General features: G+C 42.0%; 1 protein-coding gene across 1 annotated transcript in view; it reads left to right on the top strand.

Annotated features, from left to right (window-relative positions):
* Nucleotides 1-24,736, top strand: part of LOC124775219 (neuroligin-2-like) — a gene marked incomplete at both ends in the record, with an annotated part of 253,190 nt that extends 228,454 nt beyond the window's left edge. Inside the window, 3 exons of the mRNA XM_047250057.1 lie at nt 1,679-1,850; nt 11,975-12,731; nt 24,575-24,736. Of these exons, the coding sequence (XP_047106013.1) occupies nt 1,679-1,850; nt 11,975-12,731; nt 24,575-24,736 (1,091 nt within the window). The remainder of the gene's footprint in view (nt 1-1,678; nt 1,851-11,974; nt 12,732-24,574) is intronic.
* Between the last annotated feature and the right edge of the window lie 542 nt (nt 24,737-25,278).

Raw genomic sequence — 25,278 nt, 5'->3', positions numbered from 1 at the left:
GCAACCAGAAAGTGATTAGCAAAACGTGAAGCCTGTAATTAGAATTCCTAGTGCCCACTTCATCTGAGAAATACACTTATAGCTACAGCTTATAGCTCTGAGGAATTAAGAGATTGTCTGGGATTCATAATCAAAAACGATTCTCTCTAAAATGTTCACTATATTCTGAAAGTCACAGACCAAAAGAATCCACACAATCCAACTACCAGAGCAGTTCAGAGTCTAATGCGCTGATGCAACTATAACTGTTCAGACTAAATGTTTAAGTGAATGCTCGCCGTAATTTGATGATAATGCTAATCAAACGCCACGCTAAATAATGGTAGAATGTCTGTCCCGCGACGGCACGTGAAAATACGACATACGCAAACTGAAGATAGATTATTAAAGTCATCCCAGAATTAACACTTCACTCGAAAACGATTTCATGGTTACGCGTATCCCGTGTAACTTATTACGGCATCCGAGGCTGTTTATAGCAATGATACCGACGCGACGCGACTCCCGGCACAGGTGGCGTGCTATTCAGCGTCTGGAGAGAACTGGGGCCTTTTTCTCTCGCGCAGCGTTCTTATATATAAAGCCGCCGTGCGGACGGCTAAGGGAACGCCTGATCAAAATTGCTCTCCCGACTAGCCGCTGGGCTAGTAATGCACCACTTTAAGTTTTTGAATAAATCATCGCTTCCTTTGCTGATGGCCGATGAAACTCTCAATTTAAATGTGTATTCAGCACACAAGTAAGTAATCATAATAAAAGTCTGACGTGGCTAAGTCAAATATTTTGGGCGAGAGAATTAATTTAATTACACTACACGCAGTACACGAGCTCTGAACTTGCCCTTTGGAGATACGCTATCGCTATAGTTTTATAGTTATTCAATTGAAACTTCTCACATCTTTATGATTATAGCGGATCTCCCTTCTACTTAAATTTAAACATCCTAGCCTTATTTATTCGCCTACTTAATCTATCTTGCTTCCTTAATTTTTAAGATAAAAACCAGAAAATCATGAATTTCAACAAAAATTTTAATTTGTGAAATCCAGAATACTGTTTCTACTAAATTATTATGAAAAAGGGATCTAAATATAAATTTTTAAGTTTCTAGCTCTTTTCTGTTGCGCCAATGATTTTTACAGAAAAACGTCCAAATTTCGAAAATGGTTAAAGTTATTGAACTGATATTCAACACATATTGATTTAGTATTACTTCTGACATGCTAGAAACGTTATTTACTTGATTTTTAGAGTATTGCGCAACATTTATGACGTCAGAGCTAGTTACAGCGGACTAGGCTGGCACACAATGGAAAGACTAATGTGAATTTTATACAGCGTGAGTAGGCTGCTTCCCTACACCTTCCTTCAACTCATGGCTGCAGACCGCCTCCTAACCCTAGAAAACAATCACGTCGTAGATGGTAGCCATAGAAAGAGCACACAGACGCGGCCAGGATAAGAAACATTCTAGTGGCTGGTGGCAGTATTTCGTACAGTGTAGCTTACGAAAACAGCTGCGGTGTTCTCCAACCAAAATGGGCAAAATAATACATATTTCCATCTGAATAGTCGTGTCTCGTAAAAATCAGTTCTTTCCGCGATCCAGTCGCGATTTTGCCCTACAGGTGTATTGTTATTTAGAATGACTGCTACAGTGTGGTCCTTGCCCTGGCAGGTATGAAACCGCGCATGAAGAACCACTTCCGCGCGCACCAGCTGTCGGTGTGGCTGCGCCTGATCCCGGAGCTGCACCGCGCGGGCATGGAGGACGTGGTGGCGCGCCACAACCTGTTCCGCAACCACAACGACGTCGACCTTTACGACGGACCCGTGCGCCCGGACCCTCTGTCGCGCGCCTACGGCTCCTACGACACCATCGTGGCTGCCGCCGACGGCCGGGCTCGCAACGGCTCCAGTCTCGAGGTGGGTAACCGAACGTAATATTCCCGAGGCTCGAGGAAGTAGACTAAGAATGTATAGAACATCGCTAGTAACGAACCGTGTAGAATTTCGCAATGATCTGCCTAGAGGTTAAAACTTCGCAGCTCATCGCATTCATCTCTACATCCCAACTTCTCAGGGCCGTTGGAGAAGCCGTCTACGGGGGGGATTCTATATTGAATTGTGGTGAACGTGTCGCACTGACGGAAAGTCAGCACCGCGACCTTATAAAGCGAGAATACACTGCACTGTTCCATTGTGATAGGTGTACCTCATTCGGTAGCCTACTGTTTCTCATCAGCTTTGTATCCACTTTTTCCCTTCAATTGGACACCAGCTGGTCGCGACTGATGTTAACACGTGTTCCTTTCGAAGCACTTCTTAGCTGTTAGTTGACTGCCAAGTTGCTTCGTAGTCTCTACATAGTAGCAGCTGCTGCATTGAGATCTGCGAGTCAGTTTGTATTTATAAAGAAGCACATACCTTCATTTTTGCGGTCAGTGGATGGAAGATAAGGACACTGTTTCCAATAGAAACGCATAGGAGACGATGAGTTTCTTTTTATGGTCAGCGCACAAACTTCACGCTCTTATGAGACGTACCTTGCGAGGTGGAAATGGAAATGTCATGTGGCTAGGGCCTCCAGTCGGGTAGACCGGTCGCCCGGTGCAGGTCTTTTGAGTTGACGCCACTTCGGCGACTTGCGCGTCAATGGGATGGTGGTGGTGGTGGTGGTGGTGGTGGTGGTGGTGGTGGTGGTGGTGAAGACAGCACCCAGACCCTGAGCGGAGAAAATCTCCGACCCAGCCGGGAATCGAACCTGGGCCCTTCGACACGACGGTCCGTCACGCTGACCACTCAACTATCGAGGCAGACGCCTTGCGACGTGACTCCAGAAACGGCACTGAACTAATAATGAATTGAGGTAACACAATTCGAGTCTTACAAAAGAAACAGTGCCACTCTGGCTGATGTCTGACACATTACGACAGCAGCGTGGCAGCGGCAAGTAAATGCTGATGAATACATTTTCAGATGAGTGAAGAAGTGGTTCTGATAAAAGGGAGCGTATGTAGCACAACAAATCACAAAAATAGCGTAACGAAGACACCGTTTTTCTTATTCGATAAAATAGTATTGTCTTCTATCATACAAAGAAGATCAACTTTCGTATTTAGCGGCTCAAAGTAACTAGTAAATATTAGACGACGTGAAATTTTGAAGAACGACTTTGTACACACACACACACACACACACACACACACACACACACACACACACACCACAATGTGATGTTTGTTCCCTGCATTTTCAGCCAAACCAGTTCACGAGCGCATAACACTGTAACGAAATGCAGGAGTTGCATTATTTAATGCAACAAATTATCGATGTTGATGGTGGGTGAAGAGAAAAATGCCGCGTAATCTTGATAATAAAACGTCAAAACCAATAGAACTGAGCACCACATTGGCAGTTGTTGGTACATCAGCGCCAGAAGCACCAGAACCACGATCGTCAAAACGTTCCATACAGATGTAATTAGATTAAATGAAATAATTTCAGTAAGAATATGCAAACGATCAGACTCCGTGAAAAAATTGTTATGTGACAAGGAAAATAGTCATCATAATAGTCAGCCATAGGAATAATGAAAACGAAGAAATACAAGCAAGTTTAAAAAGTGTTTGATCAAGATCTTAAAGAAAAGACGCTCGTGGTCTGTTCAGCCACTGCAGGATGTCGCTAAAGTTGAAACGGAGGACAAGATGCAAAAACTAAACTTAAAAAAATTGAAATATTGCGTCTATGAACACAATGCAGTTTATGTAGTTTCATGAGTTTTGCCTGCGTTTACATTTATTGTACGATCAGTCATGTCTCCGGATGTTTTACTAACGGTTGGGACGCGGCGATATAACAACTATTTGGTATGGTATGTAGAAGAAGAATTAAAACAAAACTTATTCTAAATCCTGATCTACACGTAAAGTTTTGTCGTCGGCCTTGCAGGATCATGTCAAATTTGTCAAATACAAGGTTACATGCGGACGGAATTTTGGCAGTCTTGTATGAACTGAATGACGTTTGACAAAGTCGTAAAAGACCGTTGGGCTGGAGCTTTGTGTACGTGCAAGACCTGTGACGAGTCTGAGCATGTAGACGCACATCAGTCTCATCGCTCAAACTTTGCACCAACAGAGGTTGCAACTATCACTTTAGTGCGTGAAGTGGCGAAAGAAAATGGTAGACTTGCGACACAGGACTCACAGTTTTTTTACGGAGCTCATAGAGCGGTGCCAAAGTTTTCCTTGACGCTGGGAAGTAAAATCTAAGTCTTCAGCAACCGAGACAGGAGAAACCAGGCATACGGCACTGTCACTGATAAGGACAAGGAAGTGAAGCAACAAAAAGAGTTGGCCACCAAAAAGGTAAACTATATCGAACAGTTTACAGGAAAGAGAGTGCTCGAACGGAAGAAGTTTATAAACCCTCTTTGTCGTATTTCTATTTATTTTCCTTCTTGAATTTCGAAGATCACGGCCAGACGTAGAAGACTCTGAAAAGGAGTTACGTAACAAAAATCACTTCAAAGATTCGTGGCCAACAACCGTTATTCATTTCATCCTTCATACAAAAATTAGGCAGTTCAAGGTCCTTGTAGCTCCTGCCAGTCGCTAAAAACCTTAACGTTCCGATGAGTCTCTCGTGGAGACTTAAAAAAGCCGCTCTCAGGATATTACTTTCTTTTCCAGTTTCTAGTGTTACGGGCGTTAACAGTATACAGTTCACGAACTTCCATCATGCTAGAATAGCATGCACTGTAACTATTCGTTGAACATTTTTCACATCTTCGGAAGTACAATTTCTACTATATTACAATGATTTGAAAATGAGTCTCGGCCCGAAACTAGTCATCGAATAAATAAAAAAGTAAAATTTACAACTTTGGACTGGGTTTTCGTTGTACTGAATATATAGTTCGTCTCTATGTCGTTACATAAGTAATTGCAGCAATCTTCTGGTTCCTGCTACAGTTCTCTGATCAGAGAATGCCCCTCTCGTCAGTAAGCAAATCCAGGATCGTCGTGAACGACGTGTAGATTTTTTTCTTTTTCAGTTTAAGAGCACATAGCGTAACCACCGTCACTAGTAGTTCCTCTTCCATGTGTATTTCGGAACGACTGAGCAAAATATCGAGCGAAAGTTTGTATGGAGTAGGAAGAAAGTAAGAAAGAAAGATTGGGTTTAACCTCCCGTCGACATCGAGATCGTTAGAGATGGAGCACAAGCCCAGATTGTGTCAAGGATGGGGAAAGAAATCGGCCGTGCCGTTTCAGAGGAAAAATCCTGGTGTTTGCCTGGAGCAATTTAGGTAAATCACTGAAATCTAAATCCGGACGGCCGGTCGCGGGTTTGAACCGTCGTGCTCCCGAATTTAAGTCCAGTTTATTAACCACTGCCCCAGCTCACTCAGGTTGAATAATGTATCTGCGCGATTGATGTCACTCGTGTCGTCAGTCTTGAAACACTACGTGCAGACCATCTTAAGATACAACCAGCTACAGCTAATGTCGCTCCAGCTGTTACACGGGATCAGTTCGCATAGTAATGAGAATCACGATTATTTACGTTAGATTATAGTGTGATACTGCAAGAAGTTCTAGTCTAAAAATCAATATCGTTGCCCTTGAACAACGAACGCAAATCAGACTACTACCATTTCTATTCTAGAAAAAGTAAACTATTGAGAAATAAATAAATTTTGTGCATTCTAATGTTTCCTGACTGTTCCGGAAAATTGCGAACTGTTGACTTTAGTAACATGTAATCACATCTTTCGCAGCAGTGCCGTTACATGAGGCCAATAATGTCACTGTGTGTCAGAGACAGTCCACATGAATATCAGTTGTAAGTTGACGAGGATGCATTATGTATATTGGCACGTATCAGACCACCATCACGTAAAGACTTTAGGTCACTACAGACGTACCATAACATAGTTTACTTGAAATTTTTATTGCACTATACAGATTAAATCTTGGCCATCATCATCATCAGGAAACAACCGCCCACCTGCGGCGTGGCAACCGTCGATCTTCCCTGTTTCACGCCAGCTATGTGCAGAGATATTTTGCCTGTTATGACGATCCTTGTCCGTACCATCACAGGACAGCCCTGACGTTTTCAACCCTAATACATATTCTTTATTTCTGGAAAGCACGAAACAGATTCGACAATGAAGAGTATTATTTCGCTATCCTCACTTTCCGTCCAGAAGACCTCTATGTGTTTGACATTTTGACGGCACCGATCTGTTTCCTCCCTTCGCGTATTAAGAAACAGGCTGCTGCTCTTAAAATACAGTCCAATCTGCAACGGCTGAAAGGTAGTGTATAAAATGCCTCGTTGAGCCGTGCTCCAATGAATGGCTTCCTCACTTTGATGTATACATTTCAGTGCTCTAATTGCTCTCATAGTCGGATTTTCATGCAGCTGACTACGTGTACTTGGGACCTGTCTTCCTTCCTATGTCTGCCATAAGAGAAAGACGTCAGTTCTGTCGTAATGACAGTAGATAGTCTGTGATGTAGAATAAGACTGCTGATAACTGAGCTTATAAAGCAAATCATCTACAATCATCGATGAGTAGCCTTAGTATTGTGCAACAGGCATACAGACCATTACTCGATCGTTGAACAGTTACACAGGCACTAGAAAGACCCACCCACAAAACAGGTGCAATTTGCGAGAGTTCCTCTTCGTTTGCTCAGTTAGTTCATAGCAACTCTTCTACTTATCGATGACGGATTTGTCTTGATCTTAGACAATGAAAACATTTGAAAACATTTGATTAACAGTTACATCAAAAAAATATTTACTTGAGGATGGCGTAAGCGCCTTGCTTCGTAGGAGTACAAGACAAATAGGACAGCTAAAGAATATTTGGAGAAGATAACGCCACTTTAAACTGGATGCCACTCGTCATTTGGGCGACCAGCCGGTACACAGACACTAGAAATGGCGCCAAGACACTGAGAGGGCGAGATAAAATACGACAGAGGAAATATAACACTGACGCACATAATGTACGACAACAGAATTAATCTAACATTAAGGCGTCACATGTAGATGGAATGCTACCAAAGAGAGAGCCCAACCAGACAATACAACTTCAACGCACGTGATGGAAAACTTCCTAGTGGATGAAACCAAACAGTACTGAGATCGCACGGGAAGGCCAAGTGTAGTCAGATCAATCAAGGTGCCGCTGTCAGTGGAGAGGAGGTCCGCTTATCAGTTGTAGTACGGAGCAGTCAGCGTACGGAGCGGCGACGTCGCCGTAGCAGCGATGAAGACAGTTTCATCAGCTACGAGTAGCCGTGGGAAAGACTCCGGCGACACATGTTAACTGCGAGATAGTTACTGTACATTTCGTGGAATAGTATTGAACAGAGAATGCCTGTCTCTATCTCAACGAATAATACTTAAGCATTTCAGTAAATGACAGGACCAAGTCATTACTGACGACTTGTCTCCTATACTGCAAAGCCAAGTGGCCGTATAGTAAACTGAGAAAGGTCTAATGGGCCAGTAGTTAGCAGAACCTGCGTGACTAAGAGCACTCGTCTCTGATTCATTTCGATAGTTGACTGACTGTATAGTAAAGATAGTAGATCTGACACCTCACCTACTCAGTTCGCTATAATCTTACTTGTATCTAACAGCTCAGTAAAAGCGTTACATCAGAGTGATTATTTACAACTTCTACAGAATCGACCAGAAACATTACTCCTTTACAATCGACAATATTGACACTACCGACCTCCTAATTAGCCAAGGAGATTCTTTCTCCCTCTCGTCTCCGTTATAAAGGTTGTGAAGGATGAAACCTATTTCAAAAAATCGTCAAAAAAGCACCCAGATGTCGCCAACGCACGTTACACTGTCTCAAGATTAGTCAAAGGCACCACCTGTGCCGGGACGCGAAAGATTGTTTCATAATAATAATTATTATTATTTTATTACCGGATCGGTGGAGCACATTAAGCATAGTGGACTGAGATTCTATTATTAGTCAATTACATCATTTGTCGAAAGTTATGATTGAATTACAATAACAAAATCAAGCAGCAAGATTCGAATAAAAATTCAAATTCCATGAATGCTTTAATCTTGGACGATATTCCCTATTTGCGTATTACTCCTCAATATTCTTCCGACAGGCGACCGTGAAAGTCAATACACTAGCTGGATATCTTTCGAATAGTTCCTCCGACCAAGTGATCACGACCTACCACACTTTAACGACTGCCGCGTTGACACAAGCTCAAAATCAAGTAGTGACCGTTTGTTGCTTTAGTTTTCGACGCTACTGTGTAGTGCCAAGACATCCGATACAAAATAGTTTAAAGAAAAGTGGCAACTTATGGTTTGTGTGTGCAGATTTATGCGATATTTGGTAATGCTCTTCCAGGTGAATATGTTTAGAGCGAAATGTCATCTAAACTTAGAATTCTTTTCCGATACTGTATTCTAAACAACAGATTCATCTCTTCATAACTTCTGCTGATCTTATGTAGCATTGATGTAGAGAGAAAAAAAAAGTAGGTTGACGGGAGTGAGAAAGACGGTTGAGGTCTAATTTGTATGGAGAAAGCTGCAACGGTTTACAATTTACGATATGTTCGGTAATAGTGTTGGCAATATGCGCAGGCTATTATCGTGGTGGAGGTGGCGTAGTGTACGTTTTTACGCTGTATTACCAGACTCTTCAAAATTAATTTGTAGCAAACCTTGATATACTCTATTCATGAATTATTTCTTGTGGGTAAAACATTCAATTGTATCCAGTATCTGCAGAACGTATCCGCAATGTCTCTCACATAACGAAAAACTTTGCCATTATATGGTTGTCTACAATCTGTACTTGCATTTTCCTTCTGTGCCGTAACGATGAAATTATTGGTCATCCATTTCATTCTAGCATGTTTTTAAGTGTCATCTTCCATTAGATCGTCACTTCTATCTTCCTTTATCTGCTGAAATGCAGCAAAGAACATCGTGGTCCATCGTAACATGCATTCGCAAGACAACATGTTGTTCATTAGTCTTTGTTACGTCTTCCAGACCACAACGTACCCTTATATGTTTGTTACATTAATGCCAGCATGTATCTTTCTATTATTCAATGAACAGCTCTCAGTTTTTCGATGGTTCTCACGCTGAAATTTCATGTCTCAATGTACTAAATGCAAACTGCTACTATACGTTGATGAAAATGCTATGATTTCTCAGATACTGGAATCCGTGTCGGTTTTATCTTTCCGTTTATTTGTATTGCTTTCCAAATAGTCGCCGTCCTCAGGTGCCCTAAATTCAAGAACTCATCATCAGTTTCTATGGTCTCAAAAAAATGGTTCAAATGGCTCTGAGCACTATGGGACTCAACTGCTGAGGTCATTAGTCCCCTAGAACTTAGAACTAGTTAAACCTAACTAACCTAAGGACATCACAAACATCCATGCCCGAGGCAGGATTCGAACCTGCAACCGTAGCGGTCTTGCGGTTCCAGACTGCAGCGCCTTTAACCGCACGGCCACTTCGGCCGGCATCTATGCTCTCATTGTTAATTGAGTACACGTCATTTTGATATCTTCATCATACATTATCGTGATTGAGCTTCAGTCCTACTTTCAAACTTGTTCAGTTGCGTTCTTTCATTAGCTGTCTGGGGTACTTACAGCAGAGGCACACTGTACACTGTCATCAGCTAAACAATGATGTGTATGATCGATTAATTCCTGTTAATATTTTCCCCAGTTTAATGATCTGTAGTTCAGAAGCCAATCAAAATATTATATTTATACATTTGTGACTAGGTTATTATTGCCTCTTAAACAACCAAAGATTTCAAGTTTTTTATATAATGAACGTTCACGACGATCATTTCACTTAGGTTCTGTGGAAGGAACCTTAGCGTATCGCTTTATTTTTCTAAGAATGTGTGACATGTCCTTGATTTATACCATGTTATACACTCTCAAGGATTTCCTCACTATGGATCTCTGGAGCAAAAGAATGTCTTCTCTGTGAAACTTATCATTCCCACTGATAATATTTTGATGACCTTGCGTGATTACCCTTTGTAGTTTGTTAGTAACCTGATGAAGGGTACTTGAAACTCTGGTTATATGTAATGGCGTAATTGAGACGGGACTGTCATGATGATGATGATGATGACGAAGATGACGAAGATGATGATGACGAAGATGATGATAACGATGGCGATGATGAGTATGATGATGTTTTCTGCCTTGCTGGTTCATGACTACAACTCACTTCCCAGTTTCCTACCATCCAGTTGTGTATGATGTATTCATGGTGATTTTAGTGAACAGATACCCATGTTTTTATTTCTTGCTCACGAATAGTTGCCTAGTAAAAGTTATTTCCTTAATCTTTTTCATCTTTCCTTTCAATTCAATATTGGCTGGTGTTCAGTTCTTTTAACATATTGTCAGTATGATGAAGTATGTCAACATAGGACCTACTTTTGTTGGTATCGGTAGGCATGGCACCCTTAGTGTGCAGAGGCCAGCAACGTTCAAAATGAGTAATGTATCATGAGAAATGTTGACAGTCTTTCGGAGTGCAGAATACTGTACCTGGATTAGAATAACAAAGTTATTGATAGCTAATTGCTTACATGACATTTACCATAGCAACTGAGAACGAATTTAATGATGTCTTCAATTCTGTTCAACCATTATCATATTGTTCCATCTCCGACTCGCCTTGAAGATGGCTGGGAGGTTTCTAGCCGAAATATCGCAAGAAGAATTGTCGCTGTCCCGAGTGCACGCCCAAAAGATGATGCACCATTATGTCCGCCGGGAAAACTTCAAGAATCACATTATCATATTGTTCTGCGACCCCAGGTGTCAACTGAAGCAGTCAGTTTCAAATGACACTCCTGGTAACCTAGTAATCGTGATTCGTTTGCATTATTTACGTTGTTTCTGTGTGAGACGTGGTTTGTTCACACGACAGAATTTTCTGTATCATTCACGAAACTATACTGAAAAGTGATAAGACCGCTAAGCAGGCCCATCACTGCTCGTTAACAGGCAGCTTACGGCAAGAAAGGTAGAATGAATTGATTGTTGGTGTTAATAACGATCATCCTTCTTTACTTCCTCTGCATTACTGCAGATAACGTGTCACGGAGCACATTTGTTCTATGCATGCAATACACGTGAGGCGCCTAGTTGTTTCCTCTGCACTGTGTGGAATACGAAGGTTCTGTTATAGTTCACTAACCTGCTGTCTTCAAGTTGATGTCCCCAGCGCAGAAAACAGCACGCAGGTCGTAGGTTCTGTATCTTGAGGCTGAAACTGATTTCTGCGAGATTCTGTTCTGAAATAATGTATCACTTCTTTGGGATGCCACTCGCGTATTTTAATATAGGCACACAGGAAGATTACATGATATTAATACAGCACCTTCTGATACAGCAAAGCACATGATCAAACACAATGTTTACGAAAATATATCTTTACACTATTGGTGGCACGTGTCTGTGCCTCATGACTACCGGAGTGAATCTTTTAATACTGAATACTGGCAAACACATCCTGCCACAGACAACATGACTGTACAACTGGACTGCCTAATCCAGAGTGACGGACAGGAACTTAAATAAAAATTGGAAATACATCCTACGACAGACAACGTCTGTTCCTCTCGACTGCCTAATCCAGAGTGACGAACAGCCGAAACACTTCGCGCGCTATACCAGAAAAGGTGTGACCCGAACGCTTCCGAAGTGCTTCGTCTCCAATTTCATCAGTCTTTTGTTTCTGATTTAAATTGTTTTTAATAATTCTAAAATGACTGATTGATAATCAGCTGTTGAGAGATTTTTATATTAAAAAGTAAAGTAATACCAATGAGTAGTTTAACTAATAATAATAACTATACTTTAACGTTTTGGTGCCCTTGCTCCGAACACAGCAGCCAATCACAGAGCAGTAGCATTATGAAGGCGGTCTTTCTCACGGGAATGGTACCGAATCAAACATCTCTCAGAGGCACCTCACAGCACATTTCGTCATCTATATACTTCTTGCATCTCCACTGCTCTGGGAACAGCTTCTTGGAGCCTAATATAATGGCTAACTTGCAGGTGTCTGTCACGACGATGGACACTCTGATGACGACGTGCGTGACAGTGGTGGGAGGCGGTGGTGGCGGCAGCTACCAGCAGCAGCAGCAGGCGACGCACCACCTGCAGCAGGGCAACTCGACCGGAGACACGCTGGCCAGCTTGGAAGCGGCTGGTTACGCCGCCTACTCGACCGCGCTCAGCGTCACCATCGCCATCGGCTGCTCGCTGCTCATCCTCAACGTGCTCATCTTCGCCGGCGTCTACTACCAGCGCGACAAGACGCGCCTGGAGGTGAAGTCGCTGCAGCAGCAGCAGCAACAGCAGCAGCAACAACAGCAGGCGCAGTCGCCGGGTGGCCAGCTGGGGCGCGTGCCGTCGGCGGGCAGCTTCGACACATTGTCGGGGAAGCACCGCGCGCAGGGCCACTACCACGTCGGTCACTCGGGCAGCTCGAGCGTCGTGGTGGACGTGGAGCAGGACACGGCCGCCATGATGCTGGCGCAGAGCATGCCGCTGGCCACGTCGCCGTCCCACCACACGCTCACCAAGCAGCACCTGTCGGCGCCCGCGCCCAACGTGCTGCCCAACTTGCTCAAGGCGCCGCCGCCCTCGCCCAACGTCGCCCAGCAACAGCAGCAGCAGCAGCAACAACAACAGCAGCAGCAGCAGTCGGGCGCGCAGCCGCTGCCGCCCATGCACCAGCAGCAGATGCAGCCGCAGCAACAGGTCAGCCTCTCTGCCCTTTGTTTAAAAAATGATTAACTGACAGAACTTCTCTACTAATCAGTTACCGATTTGTGCTGGAATTTAATTCTTTTATCTCCTTCGAATTATCAGCTCTGCAAATTTGTACACTGGCTCAATCCAGCGAGTAAAACTTCACATCCCTGCCATAATTTCTTAGTGTGCGTTGGTAATGCTGCCGCTATTGATTATAGGGAAGATACGATGGAGAAACGGCTTATCTGTATTACGCGATGAGGTAACGATATGGTACCGTTACGATCGTGTGGGGGGGGGAGGGGGAGATAAAGTAATTAACGCGACAACCACCTTCACATCTTAGACGGTAGCAACCGCTCAAAATGAATGGTTGGTAAAAAAACAGTAAGTTTATTGGGTCAAATACATACGTATACAAATTAAATGATTGAACAACTGAGTTTTCATTTCCTGCTTTTATCGCATATAGGGGTGTATAGGTTTGTAAACTACTACGCCTTTTCTCCTGGTCAACTTTTCATTGTTGTCCTTCAGATCGAACAATTTCCACTCTTGTGCTACCCCTGCCAGTTTTAGATAATTTTTTATTGTCCAATCCATTTCGTGATTTGTCTGTTTTTCTTTCTTTTGGTCCCATAAACTTTAAATACTTGCGACGTTACTCAGTCTGGGTTTATTCTTTCGAAAAGGTTGCAACATAAGAATTATTTTGCGATTGCTAATTCACTGTGAATATGTTCTGTTTGATCGATTGCTTGCTTCTTAGCTGAAAGTTACAGCTTATGCAGTTTGACCCAAGGGCATTTCTCATCAATTTTCGATCATTTGTTCTGTATTTGTTTTCTTTTTCAGAGTTTTTATTCGTGAAAGGTAAACATCTTCAGATTGAATGGCAGATTTGTAATCTCTCATGTTAGTGTTGTTGGAAATGCACATTTCGGTATAGGTATTTTGCGTGAGATGATATTCTTCAGTTTATTATTATTATTATTAATAGTAATAGTAATAGCGTTGTTTTTAAAATTTGGTACCTTCTGTAAGATGAATCTCATCGGAGGGACGTATTCCTTGACCAGGTCTTCAAAACTCTGGTAAGAGACTAAAAGGTTGTAATGTTTAATATCTATCGCCTGTGACAGAGCACCTACCGTGTCTTTGCTCAAAAGTTCTCCAAATGTTTGGGTGCGTTGGAATTAACCGATATGCAGGCGTAACTAGATCACGCTTGAGAATGTACATTAGCGGTAAAAAAATTGCAACACAAAGAAGTTGTGGGACATAAAAGGAATTCGGTACGCTTCTTTCTACAACTGAAAGGTCTATTTAGATTTTGCGCTAGTCGTACAGGACTGTAATGATGCAAATCAGGTTTGCTTTAAATACACACTGTAACGGTAGGGAGCTTTAGTTAGCTTTGGGACTGGACGCTGGGAGTTGATGTTGATCAAGAAGAAGAATGGAACTGAGAACTGAGGAAGTGTTACATGATCAGTTTGGCTTTAGGAAAGGAAAAAGCTCAAAAAAGGTAGTACTGAAGTTGCTGTTCATAGCGTAGAGAAGACAAGAAAAGTCAAGAAACGATCATTGTATTTTTCTACCTGCAAAAGCGTTTGGCAATGTAAAATGGTGCCAGATGTTCAAAATTCTGAGACGTACTAATTTTTCCTGTGGTTTCTTAGCCCTTTAAATGGTCTATCATGTGGTATCCTTTCCATTTCGTTGTCTAACCAAAACACAAACTTACTATTACGTTAATTTTGCATTGAGGACAAACATAACTTTGTGTTCACATTATTCAGTAGCCCTTTAGTTCTAGTGCAAAGATCTCAGTAGCTAGTTTTTCACCAGTGATAAACATTTCAAAATATTTTGTCATAAATTGCTGCATTAACACTTAATTCTTTATGTTTACCTTTAAACTGGCTGAAAAATACATTCAGATACTACACTAACCAATTAAGCTTCAGTGTTTCTCGAAATTCTGGTAGTTTTTCCAAACAGATTTGTTGTTACAAAGTTTTGGTCTATATAAATATCTTATTCTACCTAATGTTGAAAATTCATATAGTCCTGACAATTCATATACCCTGCTTTTACTCTCAGGAAACACACAAACATTTTCAGGCTAAGAAGATACTTTATCTCCAGAATGAGATTTTCACTCTGCAGCGGAGTGTGCGCTGATATGAAACCACCTGGCAGATTAAAACTGTGTGCCCGACCGAGACTCGAACTCGGGACCTTTGCCTTTCGCGGGCAAGTGCTCGTTTTAATCTGCCAGAAGGTTTCATATCAGCGCCCACTCCGCTGCAGAGTGAAAATCTCATTCTGGAAACATCCCCCAGGCTGTGGCTAAGCCATGTCTCCGCTATATCCTTTCTTTCAGGAGTGCTAGTTCTGCTAGGTTCGCAGGAGAGCTTCTGTAAAGTTTGGAAGGTAGGAGACGAGATACTGGCAGAAGTAAAGCTGTGAGTACCGGGTGTGAGTCGTGCTTCGGTAGCTCAGATGGTAGAGCACTTGTCCGCGAAAGGCAAAGGTCCCGAGTTCGAGTCTCGGTCGGGCACACAGTTTTAATCTGCCAGGAGGTTTCATACTTTATCTCACTATCAACATCTTCAACTGCATTTACATCATCACTGATATTAACTATGTTCTCTGTACTAATTACATCAGTTACATGACAGTTTTGAATATTAACTACAGGGTTAGTTTCAGCCATTAAAATAGATTATAGCTCAGTTACATGTTTACCTTCAGCAATAAGACTCTCAAAGTTAAATTTATCTTCTTTTCTATCTGCTCTTCATACTACTCTTACTTGTTTAATTACACTGCTCAATTTAGATTTCACTCCCCTCACTCTTGTTTCTATGGACTGTAATGTTACTTCAGAATCCTGTATTTTCTCCCAAGATTGTGACTATCACTTGACAACATTTTCCATTCAAGATTTGCAGTAATTAATTGTCCCATGACCATTGAACATTCATCATTGATCAACATAAATTGTTTGAATTGATTTTGCCCTGTTTGTGTAATTTTCTCTCTTTTATAAACTGATTTATCGCTACCAACATTTTTTCCACATTTGAAATCCTCTCATACACTGTTTCAGCCACTTCTTTTCTCTCATTTCATAGATTTTCTATCGCAACATATATTTTTGTTCTTCACACACCAACTATCCATAATGTCAGTAAATTAGTATATTTAACAGTACAGTGATATTTAAACTTTTATTTAACTTCACATGCTGTTGCACATCTGTTGCTATTGTAATATAGTCATACGTCATTTCTTAAAATGCATTGTGTCTTTTTGTCCCAATAGTATAAATATTTTCATTCAGTTAATACATGTATCACAAGAATCTGAGCTGAGCGCCACCATATTCTAACCTTTACCTCTCTTTAAAATCAATAAAATTTAATGTTATAATGTTACTTGCGAACTTAGCTTTTTTCACATTGAATTGTTTTTGCATCAATGTTTTCAACTCCTTAAAAGCTGAATCAAAAAGTTGATTAGAACGCCTCTCTTGATTTGAACATGATAATTATAAGTAATTACATTGACTTACCTTGTTTGACAACACCCATTATGGTTTCATTTTGGTGTTAGCACAGTGTCTTGTGGCATGGTTCATCCTTAAGTATGGCAGAAGTTTGTTGAGTTTATTTTATCAGTTGTAGAACTAATCAGTGTTTGAATTGATTCATCAGTGCATATACTTCACAATTCAAAGTACAATATTTCCAGCAAATGTGTACAGCAACAAGGTCAAACATAGAGGTCTCAGCAGGACATGTCATTAAGTTCCTCCCAGCCAGAAGCAAACCTCAAAAGACAAAGATATTTTCGGCATTAACAAAAGAGGCACTTAGCGACAGTCATTTCTGAAGTTAGTTCGAGAGTCTCTAAATAACACTTTTAATGTCAATGACTTCAAGAGTAAATGCAACAAATAACAATCTGTTTTAAGTGACTGTATAATATTAGATTCCTGTTTAAACACACAGTCTCTATGTGACATAACCAGTTTATTTATTTTAGTCAAACTATACAATACTAGTAAAAATTTGAAACTTGTGATTGCTCCTTATTGGATTGGATTTTAAATCTATGGGATATATCGAGCTGTGCACTAAATAGTAGCAATGTACTAATCAGTCTCATTACAGTGGTAACCTGGAACTGCCTATGAACAATGAACTGTGTTAGGTGTTTAGTAATGTAGATATATTTTTACGTAACGAGTGCAGTGTCCTATGATGGATTCCCTGGTTGACTTTTGAATAGTACTTTTGTACCAAGCATCTCTGATTAAATGCGTGTCAAGTAGTAAAGCAACATTTTTTGTTGTGAAGTGTGAGTGCTGCCACTGATTTTTTTTTTTTTTTTTTTTGTGTGTGTGTGTGTGTGTGTGTGTGTGTGTGTGTGTGTGTGTGTGTGTGTGTGTGTTTTGTTCACTATTGGACATCGCCACAGCAACAGAAAACGCTCATACAGCCATCATGTAAGATAAATGTATCCATCTGAAGATGAACTCCATTGCAATAAGCTGGTTATCACTTAACGAAGGAAAAAGAAGCAGTAAATTTCAGTAAACTGTCTGTTCACTATAACGAGGACCCTAACGCAGGTTTATGAAGAAGAATCTCTTGTCTTTAATCTCAGAAGACAAAGAATCTAGTCAGATAGACAGCTTAAAAAAAAAGAAACGAGATCTAATAGCAGATAATTCTTTTCAAGTTATTAGGAAACATGCAGTAGATGAACACCTAATTTTGTTCCAAATTGCTTGGTGTGACTATCAGTCACGATGTGTTGTGTGTAAGGTCTGCAGTGCGTCTCAGTCGTGACAAGGAGCCAAATTTTTACCACAGTGGAATATTACTTTGTGTATTACACGTATTGTGTCAACTTTATGGTAGAAATCCCTGTTCATAGTGAAAAACATAATCTCTTGCCTCAAAATAGCAGATTAGTTGTACAGAATATAATGTTTATTTCATTCATTATTAGGGAAACTTGTTGAACAAAGTGCCAAATAACATTTATCGAGATGTGTCACACACAGTATGTACGTCCATACCGTCAAGAGAAAAAAAGGACATGTTTTTGGCTATATTCGATGGTATTCACCGGATTTGTATTATCCGGAAGAAAGAATAAATAGTATGTATTTTGAAGGTCACGGGTGGAATGTATACCTAGCATAGAGATCTATACTGTATACCAATCGTTTGACAGGGACATAGAAGAAGCCGTTTTTCATGCTTGCTTTTGGGCAGAACACATCTCACACTTTTGCACTTAACGTATTAGAGGCTAGCGTTACTTATACTGGCAAGGGAATATAGACCTTAGTATGTGGCATACGTTTCAACTTTATATGTCTACCCATTCATGAGAAAAAGGGGTCTTAACAGACGGATGGGAAAAATTTGTTTTCGTGTGACGTAATTTCGAATTTAGTTTTCGGATTTTTCCTTTTGTTGTGTTGCGAAACCTTGCTTTTTGCCAAACTTCATGATTCCAGGCCAACAGGAAGACCCTATAGGTTTTGGTGAGTGAGTTTGCGAGCATTAAAATATGTGACATAAATGGCCGTATCTTTTGATTAGATTAGTGTAGAAACTTCAGTTTCTTGCCCTCCAAGGGACGGTATACTTTAATATGTGACATGAATTTCAACTCGATACATGTACCTGTTTCTGTGGAAAAGTGTTTTTAACAGTCTGGCAGACGGACAGAGGGACAACGAAGCGATCCAGGTTCCGTTCTTACCAATTGAGACACGGAACCCTAAAAAGGGGGAAACAAAGCTTTTATGTGAAGATACACTTATCAGCTGATGAAAAATAAGATGAATATACGAATTTAATGTAATATTTCCAACGAAAACTTAATTTAGGAAAGGGGAACAGGAAAACATAGTCTAATAATTTAATACTAAGCTGCCCTCTGTGTCATGTGTTTGTTGATTTCCAGTACTTCCGGCAGGATCACCTTTCTGTTTTTCTCAACAGAGTGTAAAACTTATTGTTATACGTCATATGAATGGTTTTCGCTTAAAAGATGACCAGCAAAGGTTGAATCTATCTTCCTTTATCCCCATCTTTCGTATTAGATAAAGTAACTGCCACATACCAGCCTGAGTGCCCAGTAAATCGTGGATGTGGTTTCATACACCCCACTCTGTGCCAAGTGTTGGAATTCGTCTCTACTGTTGGTTAAAAACTTTGATGTGCCGTTGGTGGCGAGACTTTAACCTTTTTGCAATGTCACAACAGGTGATTTTTTTCAACAACTGCTGACTAACTGCTCTTGGCCAGCGTGCTGAAGTGGCGTAATTCTACGCGTTTTATTTTTTCATAGTGCATTATCAATCAGGTCAAAGACAGTTGGAAGCGGTGTGTTTGATGGTCTGTAGTTCTCTTTGAAACGCTGATTCAGATAATGGAACAGATACAAGGCGATTCACCATCGAATGGAAAACTGCATGTTTGTGGCTGTTTGGCTCTGAGAGCTTGCAGGGTTTACCGTATATGTAGCTGCGTTTTATCTGCAAATGCTAAATAAGTGCCTTCTTGTGCTAATATCTATATTAAACCACAAGAAATTTACAGAAGAACCTCGCAGCCTCATTGTGAAGTGAATTTTCTTGTGTTGCGAGTTTGATGTTGCAGTAATACACCGTATTGTCTAGGGGTACCGGTCCAGAACACGATCCATCATCCAGATAGCTGAACCGATGCCTAATTTTACAACTGAGTTGCTCTTTCTGTGAGAAAATCTGTTAGAAATTGTTCACAAAAATTTCAGATAGTATAGGACTAAGTGGAGTACCCATAGGTAGACCATCAGATTGACTTGTTCTGAAATTGGAAGTAATTCTGTTTTATACGTGTTTGAGCGACAAAGATTATGTCATATAATTGCTCATAAGTACCTGTGAGCTTTCCAAAGGAGGCTGCCAAAAACTAGAAGATGTACAGGAAACATACGCACTCCAGTGGATAGAAAATTTCTTTAACTTTTTAACTCAAATTTCAGGTGGTCAGTGTGGCGCGATTTGTGCCGTGGAAAACGTCAGTACTTGTGATATTTTATTGACGTGCATTGCCGGAGAAAACGCGACAGCTGCTCACTTTGCAAACCTGTTCATCTGGTTGCGTGTCTGCAGGCGCTAGCTAATTAAATGCGCTAATACGGAAAGGAATGGAGAAAAGGGTTAACAGTGAAACTTGAAGACAGCACAATCCACAATTGCAGGGTATAGTAATTCTGCCAAATTAATAGCTAGCTTCCCATTCCCCGAGGGACAGTGATACGTAGCAATAACACACAGCAAAACCCCACCTCTCTCTGATAAGCTATTTTGTCACATACACGTCTCAGTGGCAGTGAAAGGCTTAACTCGTGAAAAGTACTAAGCTTAAAGTCTTCATCCCCTAGAAAACTCCCGTAAAACTTATGAAACGTTTGTGGTGTATATCTCTATCGTGTTTCATTATGTTCCTTTATCGACAATCTTTACGTCACGTTGTAGCGCACGGGTAAATAAATGTTGTACGAAACATTCGTGTAACGCTTGATTGAGATTTGGCAGGCACAGTGCTTTGCGCAGTGGAAGTGGCACTTAACAATGAGTGCCGACAACGCCGGACTTGCATTCGTGTGTCGGTAGCGGGAGCAGGCAAAGGCCGTAGTTAAAAACGGACTGTAGGGCATCTCAAGTCGTGCACATTTGGTTTGCTTTATGGAAGTAGTTCAGTAGGGGAACGGTGGCTAGTGTGGCATCTACGCCAAAACTGATATAAAACTTCTGTGTTTTGAAGTGAGGTAGAGGTGCATAAAACCTTCATTTGGATATTTGTTTTGGTGCTAATGGTGAAAGAAAGATTTGTAACCTAAATGACACAAAGCAAGAAAAGATTTCTAAAATTTTTAATTTGATATGTTAGAAAAAAATGTAGGACAGTATGACCCATACAACAAAATATAGGTTTTTAGATTTAAAAAATGTATTTTTATGATTCACAAACAAATGTACTCTGGTTGTACTAGTATTAAAAGCACGTGGCTATTGCACATTTAAGGTAACAACTTCAAAGATAGACGTAAATTTTGCTAAGGAAAATAATACTTTGACTCATTTACACCATGAAAGTTACCTAAATGATAGCTGGATTATTTTCGTAGTTGAAAGTAAAAAATAAGTTTTCATTGTAAATCTGTTTCATTATTTTTTTCATTTTGTAATAGTAGCAACAGTGATACACTGATTCTTCAATGCCTGCACAAAATTCATGTGCACATCAGTCACGTCTTTGACACTGAAGGCACCATTCTTAAAAAATTTCCACAGACAGTGTTGCTCTGAAAAACTCCGTTTGAGATTTAATAGATGTCTGGTGCTCGCCTACAACTGCCCTAATCGCCAAGCATTTTAGGTCTAGTAACATTAAAATGAACAGCATTAGCCATTTCGTTTATTTCGCGTTCTGAAGCATGTGAAGCTGCTTCCTTCCTCGCGGTCTAAAATCACTTCTCTCGACCGTTACCGGCAGGCTTCCTCCTGAATCTTACTATCGTTCCCTAAAAACAAAACAAAAAGATCTGCTTTTATGACCATTATTGCGCGACTTCGTTAAAGCCCATACCACCCGACTAACACTGCACAGTAAAGTATGGCGGGAAAGGAAACCAGCTTGAATGAGTGGGCTTTTATAAATTTACTGCAATTTACATTAGACGACTTAAATATTAATACCGCTATGATAATATTACTTCTTTCCTTCAAATGTTTAACGTGTTGGCTGAAAATTACACCGTTCACCAACTTCGATGCTCAGCAAAAAACCTTACATTTGCTTGTGACAGAAAATTAACAGCCACATCACTCAGATTCTAGCAGATGTTAGAGTGACGTCTGCGCTTTATTACAAGCACTGCCTATTTCCTGTGTCTAGGGCCAGATCCAAGAAACAACAATTGGCCCATACTTCACACCAGCCCATACTAACTGCCATTTCCCTATGAAAAGTTTATACCTACGAATCAGCACTGTTTTTTGAAAGCATCGCTCTAATTAAATTCTGCTTGCCTTTTTCTCACATGATATATTGAGAACTATGGGTAAAGAGCAACAAGCAGATTCCATATTTCTAGATTTCCGAAAAACATTTGACACGGTACGCCACTGCAGAGTGTTAAAAAAAAAGGTATGAGCTAACTGAAAAGGTTCCTAGATATTTGAGTAGCTCGAGGACTTCTTAAGTAACAGAACCCAGCACATTGTCCTCGGCGGCGAGTGTATATCAGAGGCAATGGTATCATCAGGAGAACCTCAGCGTAGTGTGATAGGATCGGTGTTATTTTCTGTATACATAAATGAAATGGCGCGCAAAGTGGGCAGCAAGCTGCGGTTGCTTACTGTGGAGTACAGGAAGGTGCCGAAAATGAGGGTCTCTAGGATGATAGAAGATGACTTAGACAAAATTTGTAGCTGATTAGTGAATGGCAGCTGGCTATGCTTGAATGTTTGGCATCCGCACCAGGTCGGATTAAAGGAAGACATCGAAGCAATGAAGAGGCGGGTTGTTGGATTTATTACCGTTAGTTTCGAAAAACGTGCGAATAATACGGAGATGCTTTGGGAACTTAAACATATATATCCCTGTAGGGAACGTGACTTTCTTTCTGAGGTACACTATTGAGAAAATTTAGGAAACTGAAATTTCAAAATGACTGCATGACGATCCTGGTGACGCTAACATACATTTCGCATAGAGGATACGAGAAATTATGGCCCATACGGAGGCATATACACAGTCGTTTTTCTCACACTGTGGAACGATAATAGAAACGACTAACAGCGGTACAGGATACACTTCACCACGCATCCTATGTTGGCTTGGGGAATACGTATGTAAATACAGAGCAGATAGTTACATGAAAATACACTACTGGCCATTAAAATTGCTATACCACCAAGTTGACGTGCTGCATACGCGAAATTTAACCCACAGGAAGACGATGCTGTGATATGCAAAGGATTAGATTTTCAGAGCATTCACACAAGGTTGGCGCCGGTGGCGACACCTACAGCGTGCTGACATGAGGAAAGTTTTCAACCGATTTCTCAAACACAAACAGCAGTTGACCGGCGTTGCCTGGTGAAACGTGGTTGTGATGCCCCGTGTAAGGAGGAGAAATGCGTACAATCACGTTTCCGACTTCGATACAAGTCGGATTGTAGCCTACCGCTATTGCGGTTTATCGTATCGCGACATTACTGCTCGCGTTGGTCGAGATCCAATGACTGTTAGCAGAATATGGAATCGGTGGGTTCAGGAGGGTAATACGGAACGCCGTGCTGGATCCCAACGGCCTCGTATCACTAGCAGTCGAGATGGCAGGCATCTTATCTGCATGGCTGTAACGGATCGTGCAGCCACGTCTCGATAAAAAATGGTTCAAATGGCTCTGAGGGCTATGGGACTTAACAGCTATGGTCATCAGTCAACTAGAACTACTTAAACCTAACTAACCTAAGGACAGCACACAACACCCAGTCATCACGAGGCAGAGAAAATCCCTGAATCAGCAGATGGGGACATTTGCAAGACAACAACCATCTGCACGAACAGTTGGACGACGTTTGCAGCAGCATGGACTAGCAGCTCGGAGACCATGGCTGCGGTTACCCTTGACGCTGCATCACAGACAGGAGCGCCTGCGATGGTGTACTCAGCGACGAACCTTGGTGCACGAATGGCCAAACGTAATTTTTTCGGATGAATCCATTTATGATTACAGCATCATGATGGTCGCATCCATGTTTGGCGACATCGCGGTGAACACGCATTGGAAGTTCGTCATCGCCATACTGGCGAATCACCCGTCGTGATGGTATGGGGTGCCATTGGTTACACGTCTCGGTCACCTGTTGTTCGCATTGACGGCACTTTGAACAGTGGACGTTACATTTCAGATGTGTTACGAACCGTGGCTCTACCCTTAATTCGATCCCTGTGAAACCCAACATTTCAGCAGGGTAATGCATGACCGCATGTTGCAGATCCTGAACGGGCCTTTCTGGATACAGAAAATGTACGACAGCTGCCCTAGCCAGCACATTCTCCAGATCTCTCACCAATTGAAAACGTCTGGTCAATGGTGGCCGAGCGACTGGCTCGTCACAATACGCCAGTAGCTACTCCTGATGAACTTTGGTATCGTGTTGAAGCTGCATGGGCAGCTGTACTAGTACACGCCATCCAAGCTCTGTTTGACTCAATGCCCAGGCGTATCAAGGCCGCTGTTACGGCCAGAGGTGGTTGTTATGGGTACTGATTTCTCAGGATCTATGCACCCTTATTGCGTGAAAATGTAATCACGTGAGCCGACCTCGGTGGCCGTGCGGTTCTAGGGGCTCCAGTCCGGAGCCGCGCTGCTGGTACTGTCGCAGGTTCGAATCCTGCCTCTGGCATGGGTGTGTGTGATGTCCTTAGGTTAGTTAGGTTTAAGCAGTTCTAAGTTCTAGGGGACTGATGACCACAGCAGTTGAGTCCCATAGTGCTCAGAGCCATTTCAACCATTTTTTGTAATCACGTGTCAGTTCTAGTATAATATATTTGTACAATGAATACCCGTTTGTCATCTGCATTTCTTCTTGGTGTAGCAATTTTAATGGCCATTAGTGCATAATATCTCGTGTTGTTTCGCAGGGCGGCCAACATATCACGCAGATGGGCAATAACGTGGCGCCGCTGCCCACCGGCGAGTCGGTGTCGTCGGCGTCGCCGCCCAACGGGTCTGCGACGATGCACCTGTCGGTGCCGCGGCCGCCGCCGCCCCCGCGCAGCAAGAGTCCGCCCGAGGCGCAGCCGCTGCTGGCGGCGCCGCACCACCACCAGCACCAGCACCACCCGCACCAGCACCACCCGCACCACCACCCGCAGCCCGCGCTGCGAGTGCCCGCCGCCGCCATCGACGAGATGCGCGTCTGATGCCGGCTGGACACGGCCGTCTGACGCGGGCCCCCGCACCAAGCGCTGCCGCCCGCGGGCCGCCGCTGCCTGCTCGTCAGCGCCCCGTCGGACCGCCTACCGGAGCAAGGCTGACTGGCCTAACACTACCCACTGTGTGCGTGCATCTGGCGTGTGCCGTCGCTCAGTCCAAAGCACTACGATCGCACTTAACATTTACATTGTGCCTCGTGGGGCATATGAGGACCTTTCCACTACCGCATTATTTTTTTCTCTCTGAATGATGCATTGCTCTTTTCGGGGCTCCAAGGTTCCTCCGTTTTTCACGTCATATCTGCAACGCCGCAGAGGCTTAGGCCGAATGATTAAGATACAAAATTCGTTTCCATTACGTGTTAGAACTAACGGAATGTCCCAGGCTTTCGATTGTAGGATTCGATACT

The sequence above is a fragment of the Schistocerca piceifrons genome, chromosome 2, assembly GCF_021461385.2.
Source record: "Schistocerca piceifrons isolate TAMUIC-IGC-003096 chromosome 2, iqSchPice1.1, whole genome shotgun sequence".
Taxonomy (NCBI): domain Eukaryota; kingdom Metazoa; phylum Arthropoda; class Insecta; order Orthoptera; family Acrididae; genus Schistocerca; species Schistocerca piceifrons.
This window is presented reverse-complemented; position numbering and strand designations above follow the sequence as displayed.